Below are 25,859 nucleotides of genomic sequence, written 5' to 3'. Positions count from 1 at the left end.
TTTAATATATGGTATCCAAGTGTTCCAATGCCATTAGTTGAAACAGCTATCCTTTCCCTATTGAATTTACTAGGCATCTCTAGCAAAAATTAATTGACCACAAATGGTAGGGTTTATTTCTGGATCCTCTATTCTGCTCCACTGATCTATATGTCTACCCTTATGCCAATACCAGACTCTCTTGATTACTGTAGCTTTATAATAAGTATTGAAATCAAGAAATATAAATCTTTAACCATTTTTTTTCAAAGTTGTTTTGGCTATTCTAGTAACTCTGCATTTCCATATAAATTTTAGGATAATCTTGTCAATTTCTACAAAAACATCTATTGGAATTTTGATAGGAATTGCAAGGAATTTATAAATCAATTTGAAGAGAACTGTCATCTTAATGAGAGGTCAGCAAACTATAGTCCACAAGCCAAACGCAGCCCATTGCCTGTTTTTGTAAATAAAGATTTGCTGGAACACCACCCATTCACTGATGTATCATCTATTGCCGTTTTCATGTTACAACAGTAGAATGGAATAGATCTAACAGAAACTGCATGATCCACAAAGCCTAAAATATTTACTGCCTGGTCCTTTACATAAGTCAGCCCACTACTGATGGTAACCAGTCATATGTTGCTTAACAATGAAGATGCATTCTGAGAAAGGTGTTGTTTGGCAATTTTGCCATTGTGCGAACATCATAGAGTGTACTGACACAAATCTAGATGGTACAGCCTACTACACATGTAGGCTCCATGGTACTAATCTTATGGGACCACTGTAATATACATAGTCTCTTGTTGACTGAAATGTTGTTACGTGGTGCATGACTGTATTGTCTTCCAACCCATGAACATGGTATATCTATCCATTTATTTAGATATTAGCTTCTCTCAGCAATGTTTTGTGTTTTTCAGAGTACATATCCTATACTTCTTTTGTTAAATTTGTTCCTAAATATTTTATTCATTTTCAGATTACTTGTTGCCCACAGTTTTTGTAAACTTATATCAAGCAATCTTGCTAAATTTATTAGTTCTAGTTATTCTATTGATTTCTGCTATTTGCATTTCATTCTTTCCAGTTACTCTGCTCCTTTTTTTCTAGCTTAAGTTGGAGCTTAAATTAGTGATTTTACACTTTTCTTTTTTAATTTAAGCATTTTAAAGCTATAAGTTTCTCTTTAAACATTGTTTGAGCTATATTCCACAAATTTTGATGTGTTTCATTTTCATTATCATTCAGTTCAAAATATTTTCTAATTTCCTTCATGATTTCATGTTTTCTTCTTTTGAAGATACAAGCTAGGTACCATTAGTTTTTTTTCTTTCTTTTTGTTGTTTTTTCTGCTGGGAAAGACTTGCCCTGAGCTAACATCTGTTGCCAATCTTCCTCTTTTTTTTCCCTCCCCAAAGCTCCAGTACATAATTGTATATTCTAGTTGTAGGTCCTTCTAGTTCTTCTATGTGAGCTGCCACCATAGCATGGCTACTGACAGATGAGTGGTGTGTTTCCACGCCCAAAACCAAACCCGGGCTGCTGAAGCAGAACGTGCAGAACTTTAACCACTAGGCCATCAGGGCTGGCTGCATGATTTCAGTTTTGACTCATAGACAAGTATTTTGTTTAATTTAGAAATACTCTAGGTACTCCTAAATACCTTAGTGTTGTTGATTTCTAATTTAATTCCTTTGTGGTCAGAAATTATACTTTGTACAGTTTCAATCCTTTTAAATTTATTAAGATGCATTTAACAGCTCAACATATGGTCTCTCTTGAGAAATATACCATGTGCTCATGAATACTGATCATTCTGCAGACGTTGGGAACAGCATTCTATAAATATCAGATAGTGTTGCTCAGATCCTCTGTCTCTCCTTGTTTTGTTCTCCTTGTTTGTCTCTCCTTGTCTAGTTGTTCTATTAACTGCTGAGAGGACAGTTTTAACAATCTCTGACCATGATCATAGAATTGCTTATTTCTTCCTTCATTTCCATCAATTTTTGCTATTAGGTATATATACTGTTATATCTTCCTGATAAATTTTATCATTATGAAATGAGCCTCTTTATTTGATATTTTGTGTCTTGAAGTCTTTTTTTAAAATCTGGAATTAATGCAGCTACTTCCGCTTTTTTATGTTTATTGTTTTCATCACATATTTTTTTCCACCCATATATTTTCAACCCATCTGTGTCTTTACCTTCAAAATGCATCTCCTGTACACAGCTTATATTCAGGTCTTGCTTTTTTTTTTAATTAATTCTGACCAATCTCCACCTTTAACTGGAGTGTTTAGCTCATCAATATTAAAATACTTATCAATATGGCTGTATTTTAGTCTAGCATTTATTTTCTGTTATCCCTTCAGTTTTTATTGCTATGTTTTATTTCCCATCTTCTTTTGGACTATTTAAATACTTTTTAGAATTGCATTCTAATATATGTATTAACTTTCTAATTATACCTCTTCACATTTCTTAAAAAGTGATTGCTCCAGGACAATGGTTCTCAACCAAGGGTGATTTTGCCCCCAGGGAACATTTGTCAATGCCTGGAGACAACTGAGGGTGGGGGAAGAAGAATGCTTCTGGCATCCAGTGGTGCCAGGGATGCTGCCAAACATTGTACAATGCACAGGACAGCTTTTGATAACAAAGAATTATCCGACCCAAATGTTAATAGTGCTAAGGTTGAGAAACCTGCTCTAGGGATTATAATATATATCCTAAACTTAAATATTAGCCCACATTATATAAAATGTAAAAACCTTAAAACTGTACAGGTTTGGAGGTGACCTGGTGGCGTAGTGGTTAAGTTTGTGTCCTCTTCTTCAGTGGCCCAGGGTTGGCAGGTTTGGATCCCGGGCGTGGACCCACGCACCGCTCATCAAGCCACGCTGTGGCAGCAACCCCACATAAAATAGAGGAAGACTGGCACAGATGTTAGCTCAGCAACAATCTTCCTCAAGCAAAATAGAGGAAGACTGGCAACAGATGTTAGATCAGGGCTAATCTTCCTCACACAAACAAAAGCAAAAACTGTACAGGTCTACTTATCAATTCAGATACCCCACACACAGTCGCCTTTAATGCTAGTTTCCGTATGTAATATGTCTGCATACACTATAAACAGCATAAAGGCAATGCTGATAGTTTTTGTTTTAAATACTCATACATATTTTAAAGACACTAAAAAGGAAAAAAATAGCCAGTTATATTTACCATTTCCAATGTTCTTCAATCATTCTGAATATTCAAGTTTCCCTCTGGTATTATCTCCCTTCAGTCTGAAGAACTTCCTTCAACATTTCTTATAGTGAAGGTCTCGGCGACACATTCTTAGTTTCCTTTTATCTGAAAATGCTGTCTGACATTCATTCTTTAAAGATGTTTTCCCCAGATATAGAATTCAGGATTGGCAGGTTTTGTTCCTTTCAGCACTTTAAAAGATTTCCCTTCTGGTCACCATAATTTCTGATGAACAGTTCATCATTTGAATTGCTGTCTCCATGTATGTAATGTGTTGTTTTTATCTGGCAGCCTTCAAGATTTTCTCCTTATCATTGCTCTTTGACAGTTTGACTATGATATGCCTAGGCATGGTTTTCTTCATATTTATCCTGTTTGGGGTGCTGAGCTTTCTAAATTTATACCATTCACCAAATTTGGAAAGTTTTTGATTATTATTTCTTGGAATATTTTTCCTACCTTATTCCCTCTATTCTCTCCTTCTACATCTCCAGCTGCACAAATACTAGACATTGTGATACTGTCCCACAGGTCCCTGAGGCTCTGCTTATTTTTCTGTAATTTCTCCCCTCCCCCTTCTTTCTACTGAATAATTTCTATTACCCTAATTCCAAGTTCACCGATTCTGTCCTCTGTTATCTCCTCTTTGCTATTTAGCCCATCCAGTGAATTTTTTATTTCAGATATAATTTTCAAAAAGTTCTAAAGAGTTCCATTTGATTCTTTTTAATATTTTCTATTTCTCTGCTGAGATTTCCTGTCTTTTCCTTGATTTTAAGCATATTTTCCTTTCTGGAAAATTAGGCAGTTTTAAGAGCTGCTTTAAAGTCGTTGTGTGATAATTTGAACATCTGAATCATCTCGGAGTTGGTATTTGTCAATTATCTTTTGTCTGGAGAATGGGTCACAATATCTTGGCTCAACTTTGGATTGTATCTTGGACACTGTGAATGTCATGTTGTGGAAAGTTTCTGTTCTGTTATACTCCTTTGAAGAGCTTAATGTTTTTGTTTTAGCAGGCAATTAACTTGGTTAGACTTGAACTGCAAACCCTGTAACACCTGTTGTGCACGGCAGCTCAGATCTTAGTTCTGACTGCTCTCAGTCTGCCCCAAGTAAGCACAGTTCAAGAGCCAGCCAGAGATTTGGGGTTGTATACGGAATGAAGGCGCCCCTTCTCTGGCTCTCTGGTTGCCTCAGGCCCTTCCCCCATCAGAGAGAAAGTGGGCTTTCTATTGGAATGTTAGCTGTTCCACACCATCAATGCCACAACTGTGGGCCCTCAAGACAAGGCCCCCAAGCAGGAAACTCACTCTGCCATACACTTTCTCTAAGTTTTGATCCCCTCCAAAATATGCTGCTTTCTGCTCACTTACCAAAGCTTTCAGGTAGTAGTTTTTTGTATTTTAATCACAGTTGGCCATTGATATCTGCAGGAGGGCTTGTCAGATAGAAGCTACTCGACCATCACCAGAAGGAGAACCTTATCATCTATTTTGTATATAATTTCTAAAGTGATTAGGGGAGTACAGACATACCATATATGTGTATTTCAGAAAAGTATCTGAAACAACCTTTCATGATATCCTAGAATAAAAGCATGCTAAAAGTGAGAGGAACTCTAAAGATCATTTTGCTCAATACTCTCATTTTGTAGACGTGGACACTGAGTCGCAGAAAGTCAAGCAGCCAGTAACATATCTGGAATGCAACACAAGATATCTTGATAGTTTTAGTACTCTGTCCTCTCAATACCACACCTCTTTTGGACATAACAGAGAAATGAAGACTGGCTAACATTATAACTAATAGTTTTTCAGATGGTCAAAAAACCTTACTCAAAGACTCAAAGAATATTGATTAAGTGATAGACGTCTACCTGGCAGGCGATTTCTAATGATACGTAGAAGGCCTTATTGTTCTTTTGTCCTATTCTGCATAAATGCACATTCCTACATTCATTCACTCAACAAATATTTACTGTTTGCCTATCATGTGCTAGGAATACAGTAGGGAACAAAAATGACAAGGTTCCTACCCTTGTAAAGTTTATATTCTAGCAGCTTATATTCTAGCCCAGGAGAGACACAATAAACAAACAACAAATAAGAAGCTTTCCACATTGCTGACACCCTCCTACTTAAAACTCACTCTTCCCTTGGCTTTGTCCTCCTCACCCCTTAAATGATTCAATCCTTGGCCCCCTTCTCACTTTAGCTGCTTTTCCTAGGCAATCTCAGTGTCTCCCCATGGTTTCCTCAATGTATATGTTGATTACTTTCAGCTTTTCACTTTTTTCACAGATCTCTCAAATAAGCTCTGAACTCTCTCTTGTACAATGACATGTACCATACGGGCCCTTCAAATTTGCCATCTCCAAGACTGAACTCAACTCATTCCCTGTCAAGCACATTTCTCTTTCTATCTTTCCCATCTCAGCGGTATCATCCTAGATGCCACTGCCTGTTTTACCTCTCACACCCAGTGAGTGGGTCACCAACTCCTTTTAATTCTACTTCCTGACTCTTTCTGCACTACAACCCCTCTGCTATTGATCCAACCATCTTCTTTATATTATTACGGTAGGTGCTTAGGCAGTTTTTCAGCATTTTGCATTAGAATTTATTTTCTATAACATAAATCTAATAATGTCATTTCCCCTGTGCTTTGTGGATATTTTTGTCAGAACCTATTTTATTGTACTCGATTACTTAATTATTAGACTTTGAACAAGTAGAAGGAAGGGACCATGCTTTACTCATCTTAAATTTCCATAATCAAGCAATAGTAAGTAAATGCTTCAAATCAAGGCATTAAAGATGTTCTCATTAAATCTGTGGATTATGAAATTGGCAGGAAAATAACACAACTTTGAATATATAAATTTCTTAATTAGCTAAACCAAAAAGAAAATGCCTACCAGGAAAAAAGTGTTGAATCTAAGTAAAAATAAAAAAATAAAATAAAAATGTAGGGAGGACACCTTAATAACACAAGTGAAAAGATGTAGGAATTTTAGTTTATTTCATTGGTAATTTAATTCTCAAAAAGCTAATGCAACTTTAGGTGGCCTTAAAAGTATCAGTAATAGTTCCAGTCTACACTAAATGTTATGGGTACCGAATTTTAAGAGAATCAATGACAAACTGAAGACCCTGCTGAGAAGAGCAACCAGGACAGTGTGGGGCCCTGAGGTCAGTGTTGTTAGAAAAGGTTGAAGTAAATACTGATGTTTACTCTAGAGAAAGGACAACAGTCAAGACATTTGTTGTTAGTGCTGTCCAGTAGATTCCACCTCCTAGCGACCCTGTGTACAACAGAGTGGGACCCTGCCCCATCTTTTTGCACCATCCTCTCATCTTCTGGTGCTATCTCAGACAATGCTCCACTGCTACTCATAGGGTTTTCATGGCCAATTTTTTCAGAAGTGCGTGGCCAGGTACTTCTTCTTAGTCTGTCTTAGTCTAGAAGCATTGCTGAAACCTGTCCACCATGGGTGACCCTGCTGGTAAATTTGAAATACTGGTGGCATAGCTTTCAACATCACAGTAACAAGCAGCCACCAGAGAATGACAATCGACAGATGGGTGGTGTGGTTCCCCAACCAGGAAATGAACCTGGACCATGGCGATGACAGCACCGAATCTTAACCACTAAACCACCAGGGCTGGCAATGGGGATGCAAAATTTCTTAATTTGAAGAAGAGTTCATGGTAGAGAATAAGACAATCTGAGTAACACATGGTAACATCAGAAACTTTGGGTCTAAGTACAGGGAGACAGACTCTCAGTATTAGAGCTGTGCCCAAATGGGACATTGCTGCGTGATTTTGTGAATTCTCCTGCACTAGAAATTTCAAGTAGAGGCTGGACAACCACATCATGAATATATTTAGCACAGGGGATTTCCGCACAGAATAGGAGACTGAGCTGAATGCTGACTTGCAGAATGTCGACTTAGCACCTAACTCCAAGATAGATCATGGGCAGGTCATTGGGACAGACATTTTTGGGTAACCAAGCAAATCGTCCAGACATCTCCCTTCCTGATCACATTCTGACTGCCATTTTCCACCTAGGAAATAACTCAGGATTCCTCTGAGGTAGCTGTCAGATGGCAGTTAATTGATACAAGAGAAAAGCATCACATATTTGAGAATGTTTACTAGGGAGTTTTTAATGCAATAAAGACATTGAATATAAATGTAAATATAGGTAGTCATCCATGAACTACATAAAAATGCTCCATATATAACCATGTAAAATTCCCTTTCCTTTCTCACTTTGCTGCTGTGGACATCTTTGTTCTCTAAATGACATGGTACCCTGGTCCCTACTTCTTGAACCCCTCAGGACCCATTTACAGAGGTATGATGGAAGAAGAAAGAAGTAAAATGGTGAATGAGCACGAAAATCTGGTTCTAGTAACCTGGTCTTAGCAACCCAAATTATAAAAACACAAAAATTATCCCACAGAAACAAATGTGATATATGTTTCTCTAGTGCTATCTTAGGGACACAGTGGGTTCAACAGACTTTTTTGGGATGGCTCAGAACCTAATCACTACATAGAAAGTTGCTTCCATGGAGACACTTTCAAAATACGCAACAATTAACTCAAAACATGTCAGGACTATCTTTATGAAAAGCTTAATGTTTTATCATGTCATTTTCAAAATTTAAAAAAGTAACATTTGGAACACAGCTAATCCACTAGAAGAAAAATCACTTGAGCTGCAGCACTGAGAACAAATCATGCAAATCTCTGAAGGGCAGAGGCTGCAGCACTAACAGCTAACAGATACTTCTTTCAGGGATGGATAAGTCAGCTGCACCTTATTACTCATCAAAAGGAAGTGATCATTTTCACAATAAAGTAAGGTGTTGGGTTATTTCTCATGACCCAGAGTTCTCTCAAAAGTTACTCACAGCTGAAGAGTAGAGTTCAAACTCCTGCTCCGGAAGGAAAGAATGCCAGCCGTCTTCTATCACTTCAAACATGGGCCGGTAAAAGAAAGGGTACATCAGAGTGATGGAGTCCAGAGTGGACAACGCCTGGGGGTAAAAGGAAATAAAGAAAGGAAAAAAGGAACATACCATAGTTTGAAACACTTTCTAACTGCCAAATTGTTACGGAACAAATATGGTCTAATAATGATGGGCACCCAATATATTTCTCTAACATTGTATTTCACTAGATACAACTATAGCTTATTGAAGCTCATTTCCATGCTTCCAGCATCTAACAAGCTATCTGGCACATAACATACACTCAATTAGCAATGTGCACCCCTATTCTAAGAGAAAAGTGAAATAACTCCTCGACACAATTTAATAAAACCTAATACAATGGTCCAAATATTTCTGGAAATCAGAGAACAAACACATTTTGGTTAGTCAATAAAGCCTTGGCTTAAAATCTGGTTATCAACTATATAAACATAGTAAATTATTTAAAATCAAAGTTTGTTAGTAACTACAAAAAAGGATGATATAGCTTAGTGGCCACAGAGTCAGACTGGAGTCATACTGCTGGACTCCAGGTCCCAGTGTAATTGTAGTTAAGGAATGCAATCACTCCATGCCTCAGTTTCCTCAGCTGTTTAATGGGGAAAGTAACAGTGCCTAACTCATGGGCTGTTAGAAGGCATTAAGAGAGATAATGTGTGTGACAGGACTAGAAGAGTACCTGGCACACAATAAACTCTAAAATAATTTTAGCTTTTATATGCTCCACATATTATACGCTCTACATATGCTCCATCAATGTTCATTTCCTCCCTTCCTAGAGTGATATGCCATTTGGTCAAGTATCCTCATATCTTTGTGCTACACTGACCCATTCTCAAGCCAGGGTAACAACTCTGTGGTCCCAAAATGAGCCTAAAATCATCTGGAGCCTTGAATTCTGGGTAACACCACCAGGAAAACCTGACTAGGTGAGAGGAACAGACAGATGGAACATCCTCCATCACCTGGCACTCTCATTCTTCTGACAAGGGAGTTATGGAAAGCATTTCTACGGCTGAAAAAAGGACACCAAAATCAACTAGCATAACTCAAACTGCAGTAATTATGGAGACACTCACCTGGGGCAGGGGGAGGATGCCCAACATCATGCTAGTACCCCAAAACTCTCAGAATAAAGCTACCTCCCTCCAAGTCACAGAAGAATCAGGCCCCCAAAAGTATGGGCCCATGACTTATTAAAAAACAGATGGACATGTACTTTAACAAAAACGTCACCATCTGAAGTTATTCTGCTATCTGTCCATAAATCATGAAGCTTTCCCCCAAAGTTCATAAAACAGACAATATGGGGAAGCACAGCTGTATAACCCATCATCCACGTCTGTATTGTCTTTGGCTGCCAGCCACAGCAAACAGAAGCAGAAAGGCCATGTCTAATCTAGGCCAGAGCTGTCAACAGTCAGTACAATCATTATTTTATTTAGTTTATTTTTAAGATATTCTTCGCAATTTTTCAGCTTTACTTTTTTTCCCACTTTTACTGAAAAGACAAATAAAACTGTTTAAGATATTTAAAGTGATGATTTGATATATGTACACACTGTGAAAGGATTCCCCTCATGGAGTTAATTAACATATCCATCACCTCGCATATTTACCTTTTGTTGCTGTTGCTGAGAATTTTTAAGTTCTATTCTCTTAGCAGATTTCAAGTATACAATACAGTGTTATCAACTACAGTCACCATGTTATACCCTAGATCCTTAGACCTTATTCATCTTATAACTGAGAGTTTGTAACTTTTACCAGCCTCTCCCTATTTCCCCCATCCCAAGCCTCTGGCAACCACTTTTCTAGTCTCTGTTTCTATGAATTTGACTTTTGTTTTAGATTCCACATATAAGTGATTCCATGCAGTATTTGTCTGTCTCTGTCTGCCTTATTTTACTTAACATAATGCCCTCCAAGTTCATCCATGTTATTGCAAATGGCAGGATTGCTTCCTTTTTTAATGCTGAATAATATTTCATTATTATTTTCTTTATCCCGTCCTCCATCGACAGACACTTAGGTTGTTTCCACACCTGGGCTATTATGAATAATGCTGCAACGGACATAGGAGTACAGATATCTCTGAGATAATGATTTTGTTTCTTTTGAATATACACCCAGAAGTCATATTGCTGGATGATATGGTAGTTCTATTTTTAATTTCTTGAGCAACATCCATACTGTTTTCCATACTGGCTGGTATAACCATGATTTTAAATACAAGTCAGCAACCACTCTGGCAATAAGCACTCATACTTTGCTGTGTCATGATTACATTTTATGTCACTAGAGATAGGACTTTTCATTTAAACACAGTAATGCTGAAAGAACTGAAACCCTTTCAACTCCAAAAGGCAGTTGAAACTACACAGAAGAAACCTTCATCAGACTTTCTGCTACAATTTAGAAAACTGGCCATTTGCCAGTTATTCTTCCAATGGAATTCTATTTGTGGCAGCAGAATATATTTGGATATATGGGTTCTTAATAATAAAGAATAGCTCAACTCTGCTATAGAAGAGATTCATTTATTACCCCCAAATTAGCAAGATATATAGAGGCAAGGGGGGAAATTGGACGCCAGGAAAGGGCTAGAAGCCAAGTCCCTACGTGTACTTACTATGCTATAAAAATGGTCAATAGAAGATTCACTTTCTGAGGTCAAATTACGAGAATGACTAATAATTTACAACTTCATTTCAGCCATCAGGACTTCTACATAAACAGTCAGTTTCTAATGAGCTTTAGGTAATACATATATGGTTAATTAAATAACTGATTAGTGTCAGATCCTAACAAAGGTAAGTAAATGCAATCAGAAAATGGGGTAACGTGCTCTGCCCTATTTCTTCATCACTGTGCTTCAGCATAGGCAACTTCACTAACGCCCACCAACCAGCTATCTCAGAAGTTATAAAAGGAATAAGGAGAAAAATATAGATGAGTCAGTGAAAACCCAACCCCACAACTGAAAACAACATGCTCAACTCTGAAGTGGGCCAGTGGCATTCCCCAGCCCAAATAGCAGGACACACTTCAATTTAACAGGGTAGAAGCCACAGTGCATTACTCACTTATGTTAGCAAATTTGGTCAAATCAGCACTACTATGTTACTTGCAAATGACAGATATGTAAAACAAACAGTTCAGCTCATCTCACTTCCTTAAGCAAAATTTAGCAAAAGCAGAAAGAAAAATGTTACATGCCATTTTCTCAGTACCACAACAGTTGTTCCTCTATTTCTCCATTCTGGTTTAAAAATCAAACAAAATCCTAGTTACATATTTTTAAGCCTTTCTGCCCTCTTAATAGTTAAGCCAGTAGCATTTATTTTGGACACAAAGCCCAAATTAGTCACTCAAAGACAGAAAAAAAAATCAGTGTGCCTCTATAATTATCTAGAAAATACCATAAACATAAAAGTTAATTGCTATAATTTAGTGGCAATGATTTAAAATAAGGCAATTTAAAATCTGAGTATATACCAAAATAGTTGGTTAGAACGGGGAAGAAAATAGTGTGAGCTCTTCAATTTAAATATTAACTTCCCTGAGTAAAATTTCTATTATTTGTAATCTGAACAGATATTCAATACTGTTTATACAAATAGAAAACAAACACACCCCGTCTTAAACAAACCTAACATATGGAAATCCAGATTTACTAAAAACAAACAAAAGACTACAATCATTGGAGATAATTACTTGCTTTATAAAAGAAGTAACTTTTTGTTGTTGTTATATTGGTACCTGAGCTAACATCTGTTGCCAATCACTTTTCTTTTCCCCTTCTTCTCCCGGAAGCCCCCCAGTACATAGCTGTAGATTCTAGTTGCAGGTCCCTCTGGTTGTGCTATGTCGGATGCTGCCTCAGCACGGCCTGATGAGCAATGCCATGTCCACGCCCAGGATCTGAAGTGGCGAAACCCGGGACCACTGAAGCGGAGCGCACAAACCCAACCACTCAGGCACCAGGCCAGCGCCTAAAAGAAGTAACTTTTTAAAAAAGCCTCACCCTATAGCTACACACAATGGAATATTACTCCGCCTTAAAAGAGAAGGGTATCCTGTCACATGCTACAACACGGATGAAGCTGGAAGAATAAGTAACACTAAAAACTGCTGAGTCAATAAAATCCTATCACATTCCTCTGACAACGAATCAGGGTAAGGTTTTCCTATCAGTCTTCAATATTTGAGCCACAGAACATGACTAAATAAGAGCTACACTGAGTCAGAATATAAGGTTCTCTTTTATCACTATTTATTTTCATCAGATTTTGTTTCCAAAATACTTACCTCAATGGAACTGGCTATATTCAAACATTCCTCCATTCCAGGGATATCCAGCTGAATAATTCGAAAATCTTTACATTTTATGATGATGGTACCCAGTGGTCCCACAAATCTGTAAAAAATTACAAAGTATGCTTAAGAACATGTACATTCCTAACTCTATGATTGTTTCATTGAAAAGAGAATGTAATTATAATGACCATCTATATTCAACTTTCTTCTCCCCAGTTCGTCTAATTAATGAAGAGTCAAGCCTGCATCACTGAAATGTAAGCCATAAATTATTTAAAATATATGTATTTAAAAATGTTTCAAATACATAAAGTAATTCAATCTATAGGCCAATTCATTTAATGGAGATTATTTGGGGCTTTACTTCAAAGAATAGTGAAAAAAAGATCTGTAATTAATGTGTTAAGTGTTTGTGCAGAGATTTCTGAAGCACAGGAAAACAGGTCATTTCAGATTTTATTTACTTCCAAGCTTGCAGCAGTTGATTTTAAATATAAGTACCTCTTTTTCAGTCTTTAAAAACTATTAACTTGCAATATCTATTCTAAATCAAGGAAAACTTCAGAGTAAATGCCACAACTTATCATAAATTTTGTATCAGTAAGTTTTATACAAATTTAATTTTACCTTAGTTGGGATTTTTGTCTTCCTTTTATTGCTATTGTCTGTACTTGCTAATAGCTCTAATTTTTCTTCTGCTTTGCCACTGATTGCCCCCAATTCTTTTCCATTAATATTTCAGAGCATTCTCTAAACTAGGAATTCTTAGATTGATCAAAAGCTGGTCATTTTACTTACACTTTTCCCAGTTTAGAAAGACAACTCCTACAGCTACTCTTCCTGAGTTTCCCCTCAATTGTAAGCACCCCATGCTTCACGTCACTGCACTGTTAATTTGGAAAGCAAACCTTATCAACATGGGTCAAATCCTAGTAAAGAAAGTTCCACCAGACATCCACAGATGATCAACACGGTGGAATGACTCTTATAAAATGTATTTTGAAAAATCATACTCTTGCATTTCAACTTCTGGCAAAGGCAGAATAACAGGGACTAGATTTACCCTTCCACCTGAAAGAACCAAAATAACTGGACAAAATACAAGGAAGTAGTTTCAACACACTGGACACAAGGCAAAGAAGAACAGGGATCCCTGGGAGATGGGAAACAAGGTGAGTCTTACGATTGCCCCAGTTTGCTGTTTTGAGAGTTTCTAGGCTATAGGTCAGGGAAAGGGAACCTGGGTGGGGCTGATAGTCTGAGGAGCCCACCTACACTAGAAAAGAAGGCAGGCCTCAAATTAGTGACTTCAGATTCCACTACACTAGAAAAAGAAGAGAGCAAATTAAATCAAAAGCAGAAGAAATTAAATAATAAAGATCAAGGCAAAAGTCAAAGAAACAGAAAAGATAAAATTATAGAGAAAAACAATAAAAGCAAAAATGATTGTTTGAAAAGATCAATAAAAGTGACAAACCTCTAGCCAGACTGATCAGGAAAAAGAAAAATAAAGTCAGTCACAATTTACCAATATAAGGAATGAAAGAGGTTGCAATCATTACAGATGCTACAGTAATTAAAAAGATAACAAGGAAAGATTAGGAACAATTTTATGCCAATAAATTCAACAAGGTAAATGATAGGGACAAATTCCTCAGAAGACACAAACTATTAAAGATCATTCATGAAGAAACAACCTGATCCGTTCTGTAGCTATTAAATAAACTGAAATTTTATTAAAATCTTCCCCACAAAGAAAACTCTAGGTCTGGGGGACTTCACTGATGATTTCTATAAAATACTTAAGGAAAAAATACTATCAATTCAAAGACAAATTCTTCCAGATAATTGAAGAAGAGGCAATTACTTCTCAACTCATTCCATGAGGCCAGCCTTACCCTAATACAAAAACCAGACAAAGACATTACAAGAAAAGAAAACTGCAGACCAATATCCCTCATGAACATAGATACAAAATATCTAAACAAAATATTAGCAAATGAAATCCAACAATATACAAAAAGCATAATACATCATCAGCAATTGGAGTTTATCCCAGGAACTCTAGGTTGGTTTAATATTTGAAAATCAAAGTAATTTCCATATTGACAAACTAAAAAAGGAAAACTATATGGTCATTTCAACAGATACAGAAAGAGCATTTGACAAAATCCAACATCTATGCCTCATTTTAAAACAAAACAAAAAAACCCAACTCTCAGCAAACTATGAACAGAAGGGAACTTCCTCAACCAATAAGAGCCATTTACAAAAAAACTCTACCACTAATAGCATACTTAATAGTGAAAGACTGAATGCTTTCTCACTAAGATCAGGAATAACGCAAGGATGTTCACTCTCACCACTTCCATTCAACAGTGTACTGACAGTTACAGCCAGCGCAATACGGCAAGAAAAAGAAATAAATGGCATACAGATTGAGATGGAAAAAATAAAACTGTCTTTAGTTACAGATGACATGATTTTCTATTTAGAGAAGCCAATGAAAACTACAAAAAAGCTATTAGATTTAATAAGTGAGTTTAGTAAAGCTTCAGGATACAAGGTCAGTATACAAAAATCAATAGTATTTCTCATACTATTGCAATGATGTTTAAAGTACCAAGGATTTTGTTTTCATTCAGGTATGGTGAAGCCAACATATCAGGAGATGACTGTCATTGAAAAGATGGTTTGTTACTCATATTTCCCAAAGTGGGGGGTGGGGGGGGACACCATGCCATGCAGGGCCACATGAGGAAGCATGAGGGTCAGTCAGGCGGCAGAAGGAGAAAGGGGAAAGCATGGGCCAGAACCTTAATTGTGATGTTTCAAGGAGGGCAATGGGCAAGGCAGGGCAGGAAGCTTAGGACTGGATAGTCTGAATAATTTTCTTGGGCTTTGGGCTAAATAGTGGTTCCCTAGTTGTCTAGTACCTGGCCCCAGGGTGATTTAGGGCACAGGAATAGTAGTCCTGATTGCAGAAGCCTGGTAAAAGGAGGCAGATAAGGGGTATGAACTCAGGACTGGTTGTTTTGCTTATCAAAGGTGTGCCTACAGGCAAGTTATTTGCTATCCCTTGGAATTAGCTAACCCTGAGAGGGGTAGTACCTCACCAAGTCTGCAAGGCCCTAAGATGTCAATGTATCATAAAACATAGACAGTAAAAAACATGATTAATACAACAATTAATAATACATGATTAAAACATGATTAATGGGCAACTGAAAACTGAAATTAAAAAATACACTTGCAATAGCATCAAAAAGTATAAAACCCAGGGCCAGCCTCATGGCGCAATGATTAAGTTCACATGTTCCACTTCAGTGGCCCAGTGTTCACGGGTTCAGATCCTGGGCACAGACCCAGACACCATTCATCAAGCCATGCTGTGGCAGCATCCCACATATAAAATAGAGGAAGACTGGCACAGATGTTGGCTCAGGGCCAGTCTTCCTCACTAAAAAAAAATATGAAACACATAGGGGAAAATCTGACAAAAGATGTGAAACGCCTATAAGTAAAAACTGTAACACATTGCTGAAAGAAATTAAAGACCTAAATAAAATAAACAGAGAAATATACTTTGTTCATGGGTCAGAAGACTCAATATTAAGATATTAGATGTCAATTCTCACCAAATTCATTTATCAATAGATTCAATACAATTTCAATCCAAATCACAGAGGCTTTTTTTTTTTTTAGAAATTCACAAGCTGATTCTGAAATTCATATGGAAATGCAAATAACTTCAAATAGCCAAAACAACTTTGAATAAGAACAAAGTTGGATAACTAACACTACATAATTTCAGGACTTGCTATATAAAGGTACTGTAATTAAGAGTGTGGTAATGGCATCAGGGTAAACAAGTAAATCAATGGAACAGAAAAGAGAGTCTAGAAATAGATCCACTTATACATGGACAAAAGTACAAAGACAATTCATTGAAGAAAGGACAGACTTTTCAAAAAATGGCTGTATATCTATATGCCAAAAGAAAAAGAAAAAGAATTTGGATCTGCACCATGAATCATATATAAAATCAACTCAAAATGGATCATACACCTAAATGTAAAAACTAAAACTATAAAACTTCTAGACAAAAACATGGAAGAAAACCTTTGTGACATTTGGTTAGGCAAAGACTTCTTATATAGGAAATCACAACTCCAATCTATAAAATAACTTATAAATTGGACTTCTTCAAAATTTAAAATGTTTGCTCTTTGAAAGACACTGTTAAGGAGAATGAAAAGACAACTCATCAACTAAGAGAAAATATTTGCAAACCTTCTATCTGATAAAGGACTTATACCTAGAATATATTTTTTTAAAAAAAGAATAACTCCCAAAACTCAGTAAGGGAAAGGATCTGGGAAGATAGTGGAGTAGGAAACACCAGGAATTTGTTTCTCCACTTAGACAGCAATTGCACTGGCAAAATCTGTTTGATGTACTATTTTGGAATTCCAGAGTCTATTAAAGGCTTGCAACTTCCAGGGGAAGACTTGGATGTCAAATTGCAGTTAATTTTGGATAAATTCATCTCTTAGCAAAATAGCAGCTACCCATCCCCCACCCATAGCCATGGGGCTGACAGCTGTGCACGTTCCTGGAGTAGCTTGCACACAGCTTATAGAGCCAGGGTGGGAAAAAGGACCCTGTCTTCCACATATCAGGGATCTGTGCTCTGATCACTGATTGCTGCTTCTGATCACAGAGGTGCAGCCGAAGGTGAGCAGCCACTGCTGTTGCACCTCCCTCCATTGTTGCAAGTCCCTCCCCAGCAAGTGACTTCTAGGGATTTTAAAGGGCTAGCTCCCTTCCCCTCACTTCAGTTTCACTTTTCCCTTTTGGAAGCCAAACATTAAAGACTAGGACATTCAAAAACAACTGCATATATGGAGAAAACTAAGAAGTGACTGTGCATGTCCAGGGACAGGCTCAGAAAAGACATAAGAAGACCTTAAATTTATACCTCAGGCTGATTTTTGGCAGAGACAGCCTACAACAATAAAAAATCAAAACCAAAAATATAAGGAAAAAATAACAAAAAAAATCATACCCCATGGAAGGGGAAGAATGTGATTTCTAGAGTTAGCACATTATTAGATCCAAATGTCCAATGTTCAACAAAAAAAATCACAAGGCATACAAATAAACAGGAAAGTATGGCCCATTCAAAGGGAAAAAAATAAATTAACAGAAACTGTCCCTGAAAAAGACCTGATAACAGATATACTAGACAAAGACTTCAAAACAATGATCTTAAAGATGCTCAAAGAACTGAAAGAAGGCATGAAGAATGTCAAGAACATGATGTGAACAAAATGAAAATATCAATACAGACATTAAAAACCTTAAAAAAACAAAAACAAAAAGAAATTCTGGGGCCGAAATGTACAAGAGGCGAAATGAAAAATTCACTAGAGGAATTCAAAGGCAGATCTGAGCAGGCAGAAGAAAGAATCAGCAAACTTGAAGATAGGACAATGAGTCTGAGGAACAGAAAGAAAAAAGATTAAGAAAAGTGAATGGAGCCTAAAAGGCCTGTGGGATACCAACAAGCTGACCAGCATACACATCATGGGAGTCCCAGAAAGAGAAGAGAGTGAAAAGGGCAGAGAGAATATTTGAAGAATTAAATTAATAGCTGAAAATTTCCCCAATTTGATGAAAGACACGAATACATACATTCAAGAAGCTTAACGAACTCCAAGAGACCCACCCAAAGACATATGATAATCAAACTTTCAAAAGACAAAGAGAGATTCTTAAAAGCAGCAAGAGAGAAGTGAACTGTCACATACAAGGGATCCACAATAATATAATAAGCAGATTTCTCATCAGAAACTTTGGAGGCCAGAAGACAGTGAGCTGATACATTCAAAGTGCTAAAAGAAAAAATTGTCAACTAAGAATCCAGCAAAACTATATCTGGTAAAACTGTCCTTCAAAAGTGAGGGAGAAATTAAGGCTTTCCTAGATAAGCAAAAGCTGAGGGAGTTTGTGACCACTAGACTGGCTCTGCAAGAAATGCTCAAGGGATCTCTGCAAGGTGGAAGGAAAGACAGCAGACAGCAACTCAAAGCTGTATGAAGAAATAAAGAACTCAATAAAGATAAACATATAGGCAATTATAAAAGCCAGTATTATTATAACAATGGTTTGTAACTCCACTTTTTGTTTTCTACGTGATTTAACAGACTAATACATTTAAAGAAAAAAACAATTGTTAGTGTAAAAGCTAATATTACTGTATACTATATTACTGTAACTTGGTTTGTAACTAGATTTTGTTTTCTACATAATTTAAGAGACTAATGCATTTACAAGAATTATTGGATTATGTTTTGGGGCATAAAATGTATAAAGATGTAATTTTGTGACATCAACAATGGAAAGGGGTGGGGATGGGCAGCAAAGGAGAAGAGCTTCTATATGTTATTGAATTTAAGCTGGTATAAATTCGAGTGTTATAACTTCAGGATGTTAAATGTAATCCCTGTTGTAACCACAAAAAAAATAGCTATAGAATATACACAAAAGAAAATGAGAAATTAATTTAAAGAGGAAATGAGAGACAAAAAAGCTTTAAGGAAAAAAAAGCATACAGAAAACAAACAGCACAATGACAGAAGTAAATCCCTCCTTAGCAATAACTGCTTTAAATGTAAATGGATTAAATTCTCCAATCAAAAGACAGAGACTGGCAGGATGGATAAAAACACATTATCCAACTATATGCTGTCTAACAAGAGACTCACTTCAGATCCAAAGACACAAACAGGTTGAAAATGAAAAGGATAAAAAAGATATTCCAGGCAAGTAGTAACAAAAACACAGCAGGAACAGCTAAACTAATATCAGACAAAATAGACTGCAAATCAAAAATGGTTACAAGAGACAAAGAAGGACCGTATCTATTAATAAAAGGTTTAACACAGCAAGAAGATATAACAATTATAAACATTTACACACCTAATGACAGACAATCAAAATATATGAAGCAAAAACTGACAGAATTGAAGGGAGAAATAGACAGTTCCACAATAATAGTTGGTGACTTTAATACCTCGCTCACAATAATGGATAGAACAACCAGACAGAAGTAAGGAAACAGAAGACATAACACAATGAACCAACTAGATCTAACAGACATATACACGCTATCCAACAACAGAAGACACATTCTTCTCAAGTGCACATAAGACATTTTCCGGGATAGACCATATGTTAGGCCACAAATCAAATCTCAAAAGATTTACAAAGATACATATCATACAAAGTATCTTCTCTGACCACAATGGGATAAAGTTAGAAATAAGTAACAAAAGAAAAACTGGAAAATGCACAAAATTGTGAAAAACAACACACTTTTAAACCACCAAAGGATCAAAGAAGAAATCACACAGGAAATTAGAAAATACTTAGAGACAAATGAAAATGAGAACGTACCACAACAAAACCTATGGGATACAGCAAAAGCTGTGTATATTATATATACATATACATAAAACCACTTGATAGATGACAAATCAGTCAAGGATGGCTTGTTAGATGATAGTATGAGGAAAACTGGCTTGCTACACAGACAAAAGCAAAATTTGATTCCTATCACACTTGAACAAAGACCTAAAAATAAGGGGTAAAACTATAAAGCTAAGATGGAAGAAACTGTAGGAGAACAGCCTAGTGATCTTGGGATAAGGAAGGACTTCTTAACCAAGACTTAAAAAGCACAAACCATAAAGTAAAAGACGAATCTTGCATTAAAATTAAGGACTTCTGTTTAACAAAGAGCACCACAGAAAAGTTAACAAATGGGTGAGAGACTAGCAGAAGATATTTGCAATGTCTAAGTGAAGAATTGATCCCTAGAGAGTATACAGGGAACTGGTGCAAATCCACACAAGAAAGACAACCACCCAAATTTAAAAAGTGGGCCAAGGAAATTCACAGGCAATTGACAGAAAGGAAAAAAATTTTAAACTGAATTGCTAAGAAGTATATAAAGAGATATTTAAACTCAACAGTAATTAGAGAAATACAAAATGAAACAATAAAACAAAGAGATACTATTTCACAATCATCAGACTGGCAAAAATTAGAAAGACAATAATACCAAATATTGGTAAGAATGATGGAAAAATATGCTTTCTAGCTCAATCCCATCCTAAGCACAATCTCAGAGAAGCATTTAGACAAGATTATAATGGGACCCGAATGAGTTCATTTATCAGAGATGTTTGTAACAGCAGGGAGCTGGAGGTATCTAAAGGGTCAGATAAGTAAAATGTTGCAGACACTTTGGAATTCTACCCTGCAGTGAAAAGCAGTGAAACGGATGTACATTCAGCAATATGAAGAGATCTTGAAAAAGAGTACTGAGTTAAAATGTTGAGAAACAGAACAAGATCTACAACATAATCCTACTCAGGTAAATTAAACTCACACATGCCTGTGTGCACACACCTATACACAACAGTGACATATACTTTACAGGGATATATCCAAGGACAAATAGCAACATTTAACACAGCGGCCTGAAGGAATTGAGGATGAGGTGGAAAATGGGAGTGAAAATTAGGGCTGAAAAAGAATAAAATAAAAAACCAAGAAAACCTTGTAAGGAATCAATCATGAAAATGATGAGTCATCCACTGAATAGGATTAACTCAACTTTCTACCTCTGGAGTCCATAAAAAGAAAAAAAAAAGTATAACTATAAAACTTGTGTACAACCTTGTCTGCTGAAAGGATCAAATTATGTATGCAGTGTATTGTATAAGCTAGTAAAGCATTACTCAAATATAAGTTACAACTAGACATGAGACGGGTGGTCTTCCTCTTACGGTGAAGTAGCTTGCCCAAGGGCATTTATCTAATAAGAGGCAGAACTGAAGGAGTCATCCTTAACACTGCTCTTCCTCTCACACCCCATCGACAACTCACCAGCAAGGCGGAGCAGCTCAACCTTCAAAATAGGTCCCACATCTGACTGCCTCTCACCACACTACTACTGCTTCCACTCTAGTCACCATCACCTGTACCTGAACTACTCAACAGCCTCCCAACCCCGCCTCTGCTCCTTCCACTCTTGCCCCTCTACAATCCATCTTCTGCCAGCGGCCAGAATCACCTTCTAAAAAGTCTATCAGACACTACTTCCTTGGTTTCAACTCTCCAAGGGCTTCCCATGAAAACCATCACAATGGCATATAAGGCCCTACACGATCTGGCCCCTGCTTACACCTCCAACCAGTTTCTGCCATCCCCCTAGCCCCTACCCCTCGCCCACTGGCATCTCTGTTCTTCTTTGTACATGACAGGCATGTTCCTGTCTCAGGTCTTTGCATTCACTGTTTCCTCTGGCTCTTTTCTCCAATATTCACGTTGCTAGCTTCCTCCCTTCATCTGGATGTCATTCATTCAAATGTCACTTGTCTTCTCTCAAATTCTTTGTAAATACACTGCCTCCTGACATTCTCTAGCCTCCCATCTTCCTCTATTATCCTTCCTGACACTTATTATCTGACATTGTTACATATTTGTTGATTTATCTGAATGTTCATCTCCTCCACTAGTACATAAGCTCCTAGTCTGTCTTAGTCACTATTGCATTTGCAGAGCCAAGACAGTGCTCAGCACGTAGAAGACACACAGAAGCAAATATCTCTTGAAAGCAACAATTAAACTCTGATCTGACCACCTAGCTTATGCTCTTTCCATTACACCATGCTGCTTCCCAGGAAAAAGGTAAACATGCCTAGAGTTTGTTACTTTCCCCCAACAGATTAAAAGGTCCATGCCTTATATACTCCCCAGCATGTAGTGAATGCTAGGGAAATATGATGAAATGAAAGAGTGAAAAGCAACCATAAAAAGAGGTAAATAAGAAGGAACAGAGAGTTGATGGCAGGCGGAAACCTAATTTGTATTCTATGGCCCCAATGACCATTCAGCGGTCAATTCTTCGTTTATTTCCGATGTGCCTATCCACCCAAGCCACAGTTAGGAGTTTTGAAGGAGATAAAAATTAACCAAATGCGAGTCCTGGCTTCAAGGAGCTAACACATATGCAACCATCAAAATACAAATTTTAATATACACCTATGAAAGAGGTGTAATTAAAGAGCTGGAGGGTTTCAATGTGAGGGAAATTACTTCTAGTTGTGGGATTAATAGAAGAATGTGTCATAGAGGTGGCAGCTGAAGTGGTTAAACTGAATATTGATAGACGAGCAACAGCTGGATAATAACCTATACACTCCTGAAAGACAAGAACTATATTTTATTCATTTTGCTGTCCTTGATGCCTCACAAAATGTCTGGACCATAACGATATTCAATAAATGTTTAACAAAGTTGGGAGGAGCAAGGCATTCCAGGCAGAAGGAAGAACGTCAGTAAAACACAGACACGAGAGAATGCACGATATGGATGAGCCAAAATAAAGAGTGAGGGCTGGCTAGTGAAAAGGGTTCATGAAAATGAATGGCAAGAACTAAGGTGGGAAAAGTAGATTAGGGCCAAAACATGGCACACCATGAATGACACACTAAGGGGTTTAAGACTTTATTATGCAGGCAGGGAGAGCCCACTGACAACTTTCACAAAGGAGAAGGAGATCTGAAGAAGACCGTAGCAGGAGCCCGCTGCTTGAAAAACAAAAAAACTCTCACCACTTCACCCTTACTTCAATTCTACCATTAGAAATTACTTTCTTTTAAGGCATAATCTCTCTAGGAATCTTCTAAATTTCAAATTCTCCTGAGATAATACAAAAGCTGTCGTCATTCATGTATACTTTAGTATAAATCGGATAATCTATTTACCTTCTGGCTAGGCTAAGCACCCAGAGCCATTGGGAGAACGGCAATTTTGACGGCAGACGGAAGTATAACTTTTTGACTGAGACACTACCTTGGAAAGACAGAGCTGGGGTGCAGGAAAAAAAAGAATTAATACCTTTGCATAAGACACCCAACTCTGTTCTTTCCAAAAGCAGAACTGAGTAAAGATAAATACATAAAAGACATTACAATCTCCAATAACGAAAACTATTAAAGTGATGATCCAGAAAGTAAGAAATAAGGAGAAATATGATAAACTGAACAATTTGGGGGGGGGGCGGTTTTGTGGAATTTAGACACTACATCCTCAGTTCTTTGAGTTTTCCTCAAAAGTGGCAAGTAAAGACTTTAAATCACATTCAATCACAACTTCATCAACTGTGATACACGATTAATAATAGTCAAGGAATGTGATGGTGCAAGGAGAAGAAATTTTAAAAGAAAAGATTAAAAATCCACCCAAATGGTGTATGCACCAAAAACGATAATCAGGATGACAATAAACATGTGATAAGCCTGGGAATTCCACCGAGATCTAATGGAAACCAGGGATCTCATTTGGATGGTTTCCTGCTTTCTAAACCTCAAATCCGCAATCCAGGCCGCCGAGGGCTCATTTTGCGGGCTGCAGGGGCACTGGGGCGCGTTTCCTCAGACGACCACCTAAGGACCCCAGGTTCCCCGCCCAAGAGCCGGTGGGACGGGCACTCACCGCTTGTCGATGGCGTCGATGTTTGAATGGAGGAGCCACAGCTCCTCCGTGTTGTCCTGCCGGGAGGACAGGATCAGGTGGTGGCCAGTCAGACACAAGGTCCCCTCGACGGCCGGGTAGAAAGGCCGGTGCAGCACCACATTGTCCACCCGCGGGGTCCTAATCAGCTCCGCAAACTCCATGTTTCCCAGCAGCCGAAGCCACGGGACGGCCGGGTCCCGGAGGAGCGAGGCGGCTACAGCGCCGCAGGGCTGAGGAGGAGAGTGACCCGGCGCTGGGCAGGCCCGAGGGGCGGGGAGGCCGGGCCCCGCCCCAGGCTGGAGTGGGCGCGGCGAGGCCTGCGGCCACGGTCACTGGCCGCGGGAAGCCGGGCTGGGGCTGGGCCAGGCCGGGGCGTTTCTCCGCACGCCCCGCTCCCCCTAGGCCCAGGGCTCGGCCAGAGAGAACGCCCCGCGACAGGCCCGGCAGCCGCCGCCGCCTCCTGGGGCCCCGGCCTCGGTGGGCAGGCTGGGGGGAGAAGGAGCAGGCCGCCTTAGGGCCAGTTTCCGAGTCCGAGCTGCTAGGGACTCCTGGCGGAAGAAGCTGCTCGCAGCCGGAGCCTAGGGCAACTTCGGGCGGAAGCGGCGGAGCTCAGAACTCGGAAGACGGGGAAGTCGGAGCCGGAAGTCCGTCTCCGCCTAGGTCCGGTGAGAACGCTTCCGGAAACGCCGCTAGAATCGAAGAGTTGGGTTCCTAGTGGGAAAAAGCTCTTCTTTGCCTGCGCGCCCACCGCCGCAGGTCACCCCCTCCAAACACCATTTCGTGTCACAAGAGGCCGGGGAGGATGGGACGACGACAAGAGGTCCCTGACCTGTCTTCCTCTGCTTGAGCAGGAGTCCCTCCAACAGCTCTTCCGAGGGCGGGGCTGCCGTAAATTGTAGCCATTTTCACCCATTCGCGGTGAAGAGATGGCACAAGCGGGATCGAATAAGTGATTGTGACTCCAGGGCCGCCAGGTGGAGGGGGTCACAGGCCGGGTGCCGCCGCCGGGGCGGTGACCGTGACCAGGAGAGGGGACACATCCAACCCCTGAGAGAGGCACCTGGGTGGATACAGACGGTGCACAGAAGAGGAGGTGGGGAAGATCCAGGGAGTGGCGGACGCGGTTCACCTGGAGCAGAGCCCGGACTTCACTCCAGGTCCAGGAAACCCAAGACACGGGGGTGCCGGTCCCCACCGCTCAGCCTCCTCGTTAAAGACAATCCAACTGGACTACCTAGACACCTAGTTTATGCCAGAAATTTGCTCAAATAATTGCTCCTCGCTTGGTGCCTTCCTCCCCTTTTAAACTGACATTTTCATTCTAAAATAGGGAATTAGAGGGAAAAGATGTAAATTTAGTCCCGGTCCACTGTCACTTCACTAACCTTTGAAATCCTCACCATCTAGTATCTATGAACAGCAATCAAAGACAAAATAACTTGCCTCAAGTCTCATCATCACTCAACACGTGTCCCTGCTTCTATCCTTGCCCTTCCTAAAATGTTCCCTTCTTAAAACAAAAGACTTTATAAGATTGTTACAGCCGAGGGTTCCGTTTTATTTATCTGCAAAAGAAAGACGGTAACCAACAGAGAAGGGAGAATGAAGGGAAACAATTTATAAAGCTGTTTTTTTAATTGGAATTTTTGTTGTCCTTCCACTATGTGGTTCATTATAACAATTACCAATTGT

General features: G+C 38.6%; 1 protein-coding gene across 2 annotated transcripts in view; it reads right to left on the bottom strand.

Annotated features, from left to right (window-relative positions):
* MTMR9 (myotubularin related protein 9) overlaps window positions 1-24,821 on the bottom strand; it is a 58,683-nt gene extending 33,862 nt beyond the window's left edge. The window contains exons 1-3 of one of the 2 annotated variants that reach the window (XM_008542190.2): window positions 24,147-24,821; window positions 12,567-12,675; window positions 8,175-8,300 (exon numbers count right to left, since the gene is read on the bottom strand). In XM_008542190.2, coding sequence (XP_008540412.1) covers window positions 8,175-8,300; window positions 12,567-12,675; window positions 24,147-24,328 — 417 coding nt within the window. In that variant the 5' untranslated portion in view covers window positions 24,329-24,821. Of the gene's footprint in view, window positions 1-8,174; window positions 8,301-12,017; window positions 12,294-12,566; window positions 12,676-24,146 lie in introns of those variants that run through there. The other variant, XM_070607582.1, reaches the window with a different exon arrangement.
* Window positions 24,822-25,859: the final 1,038 nt, after the last annotated feature.

The sequence above is a fragment of the Equus przewalskii genome, chromosome 2 (genome assembly GCF_037783145.1).
Source record: "Equus przewalskii isolate Varuska chromosome 2, EquPr2, whole genome shotgun sequence".
Classification (NCBI taxonomy): Eukaryota; Metazoa; Chordata; class Mammalia; order Perissodactyla; family Equidae; genus Equus; species Equus przewalskii.
The sequence above is the reverse complement of the archived record's forward strand: the minus strand, read 5'-3'. Positions and strand labels throughout refer to the sequence as shown.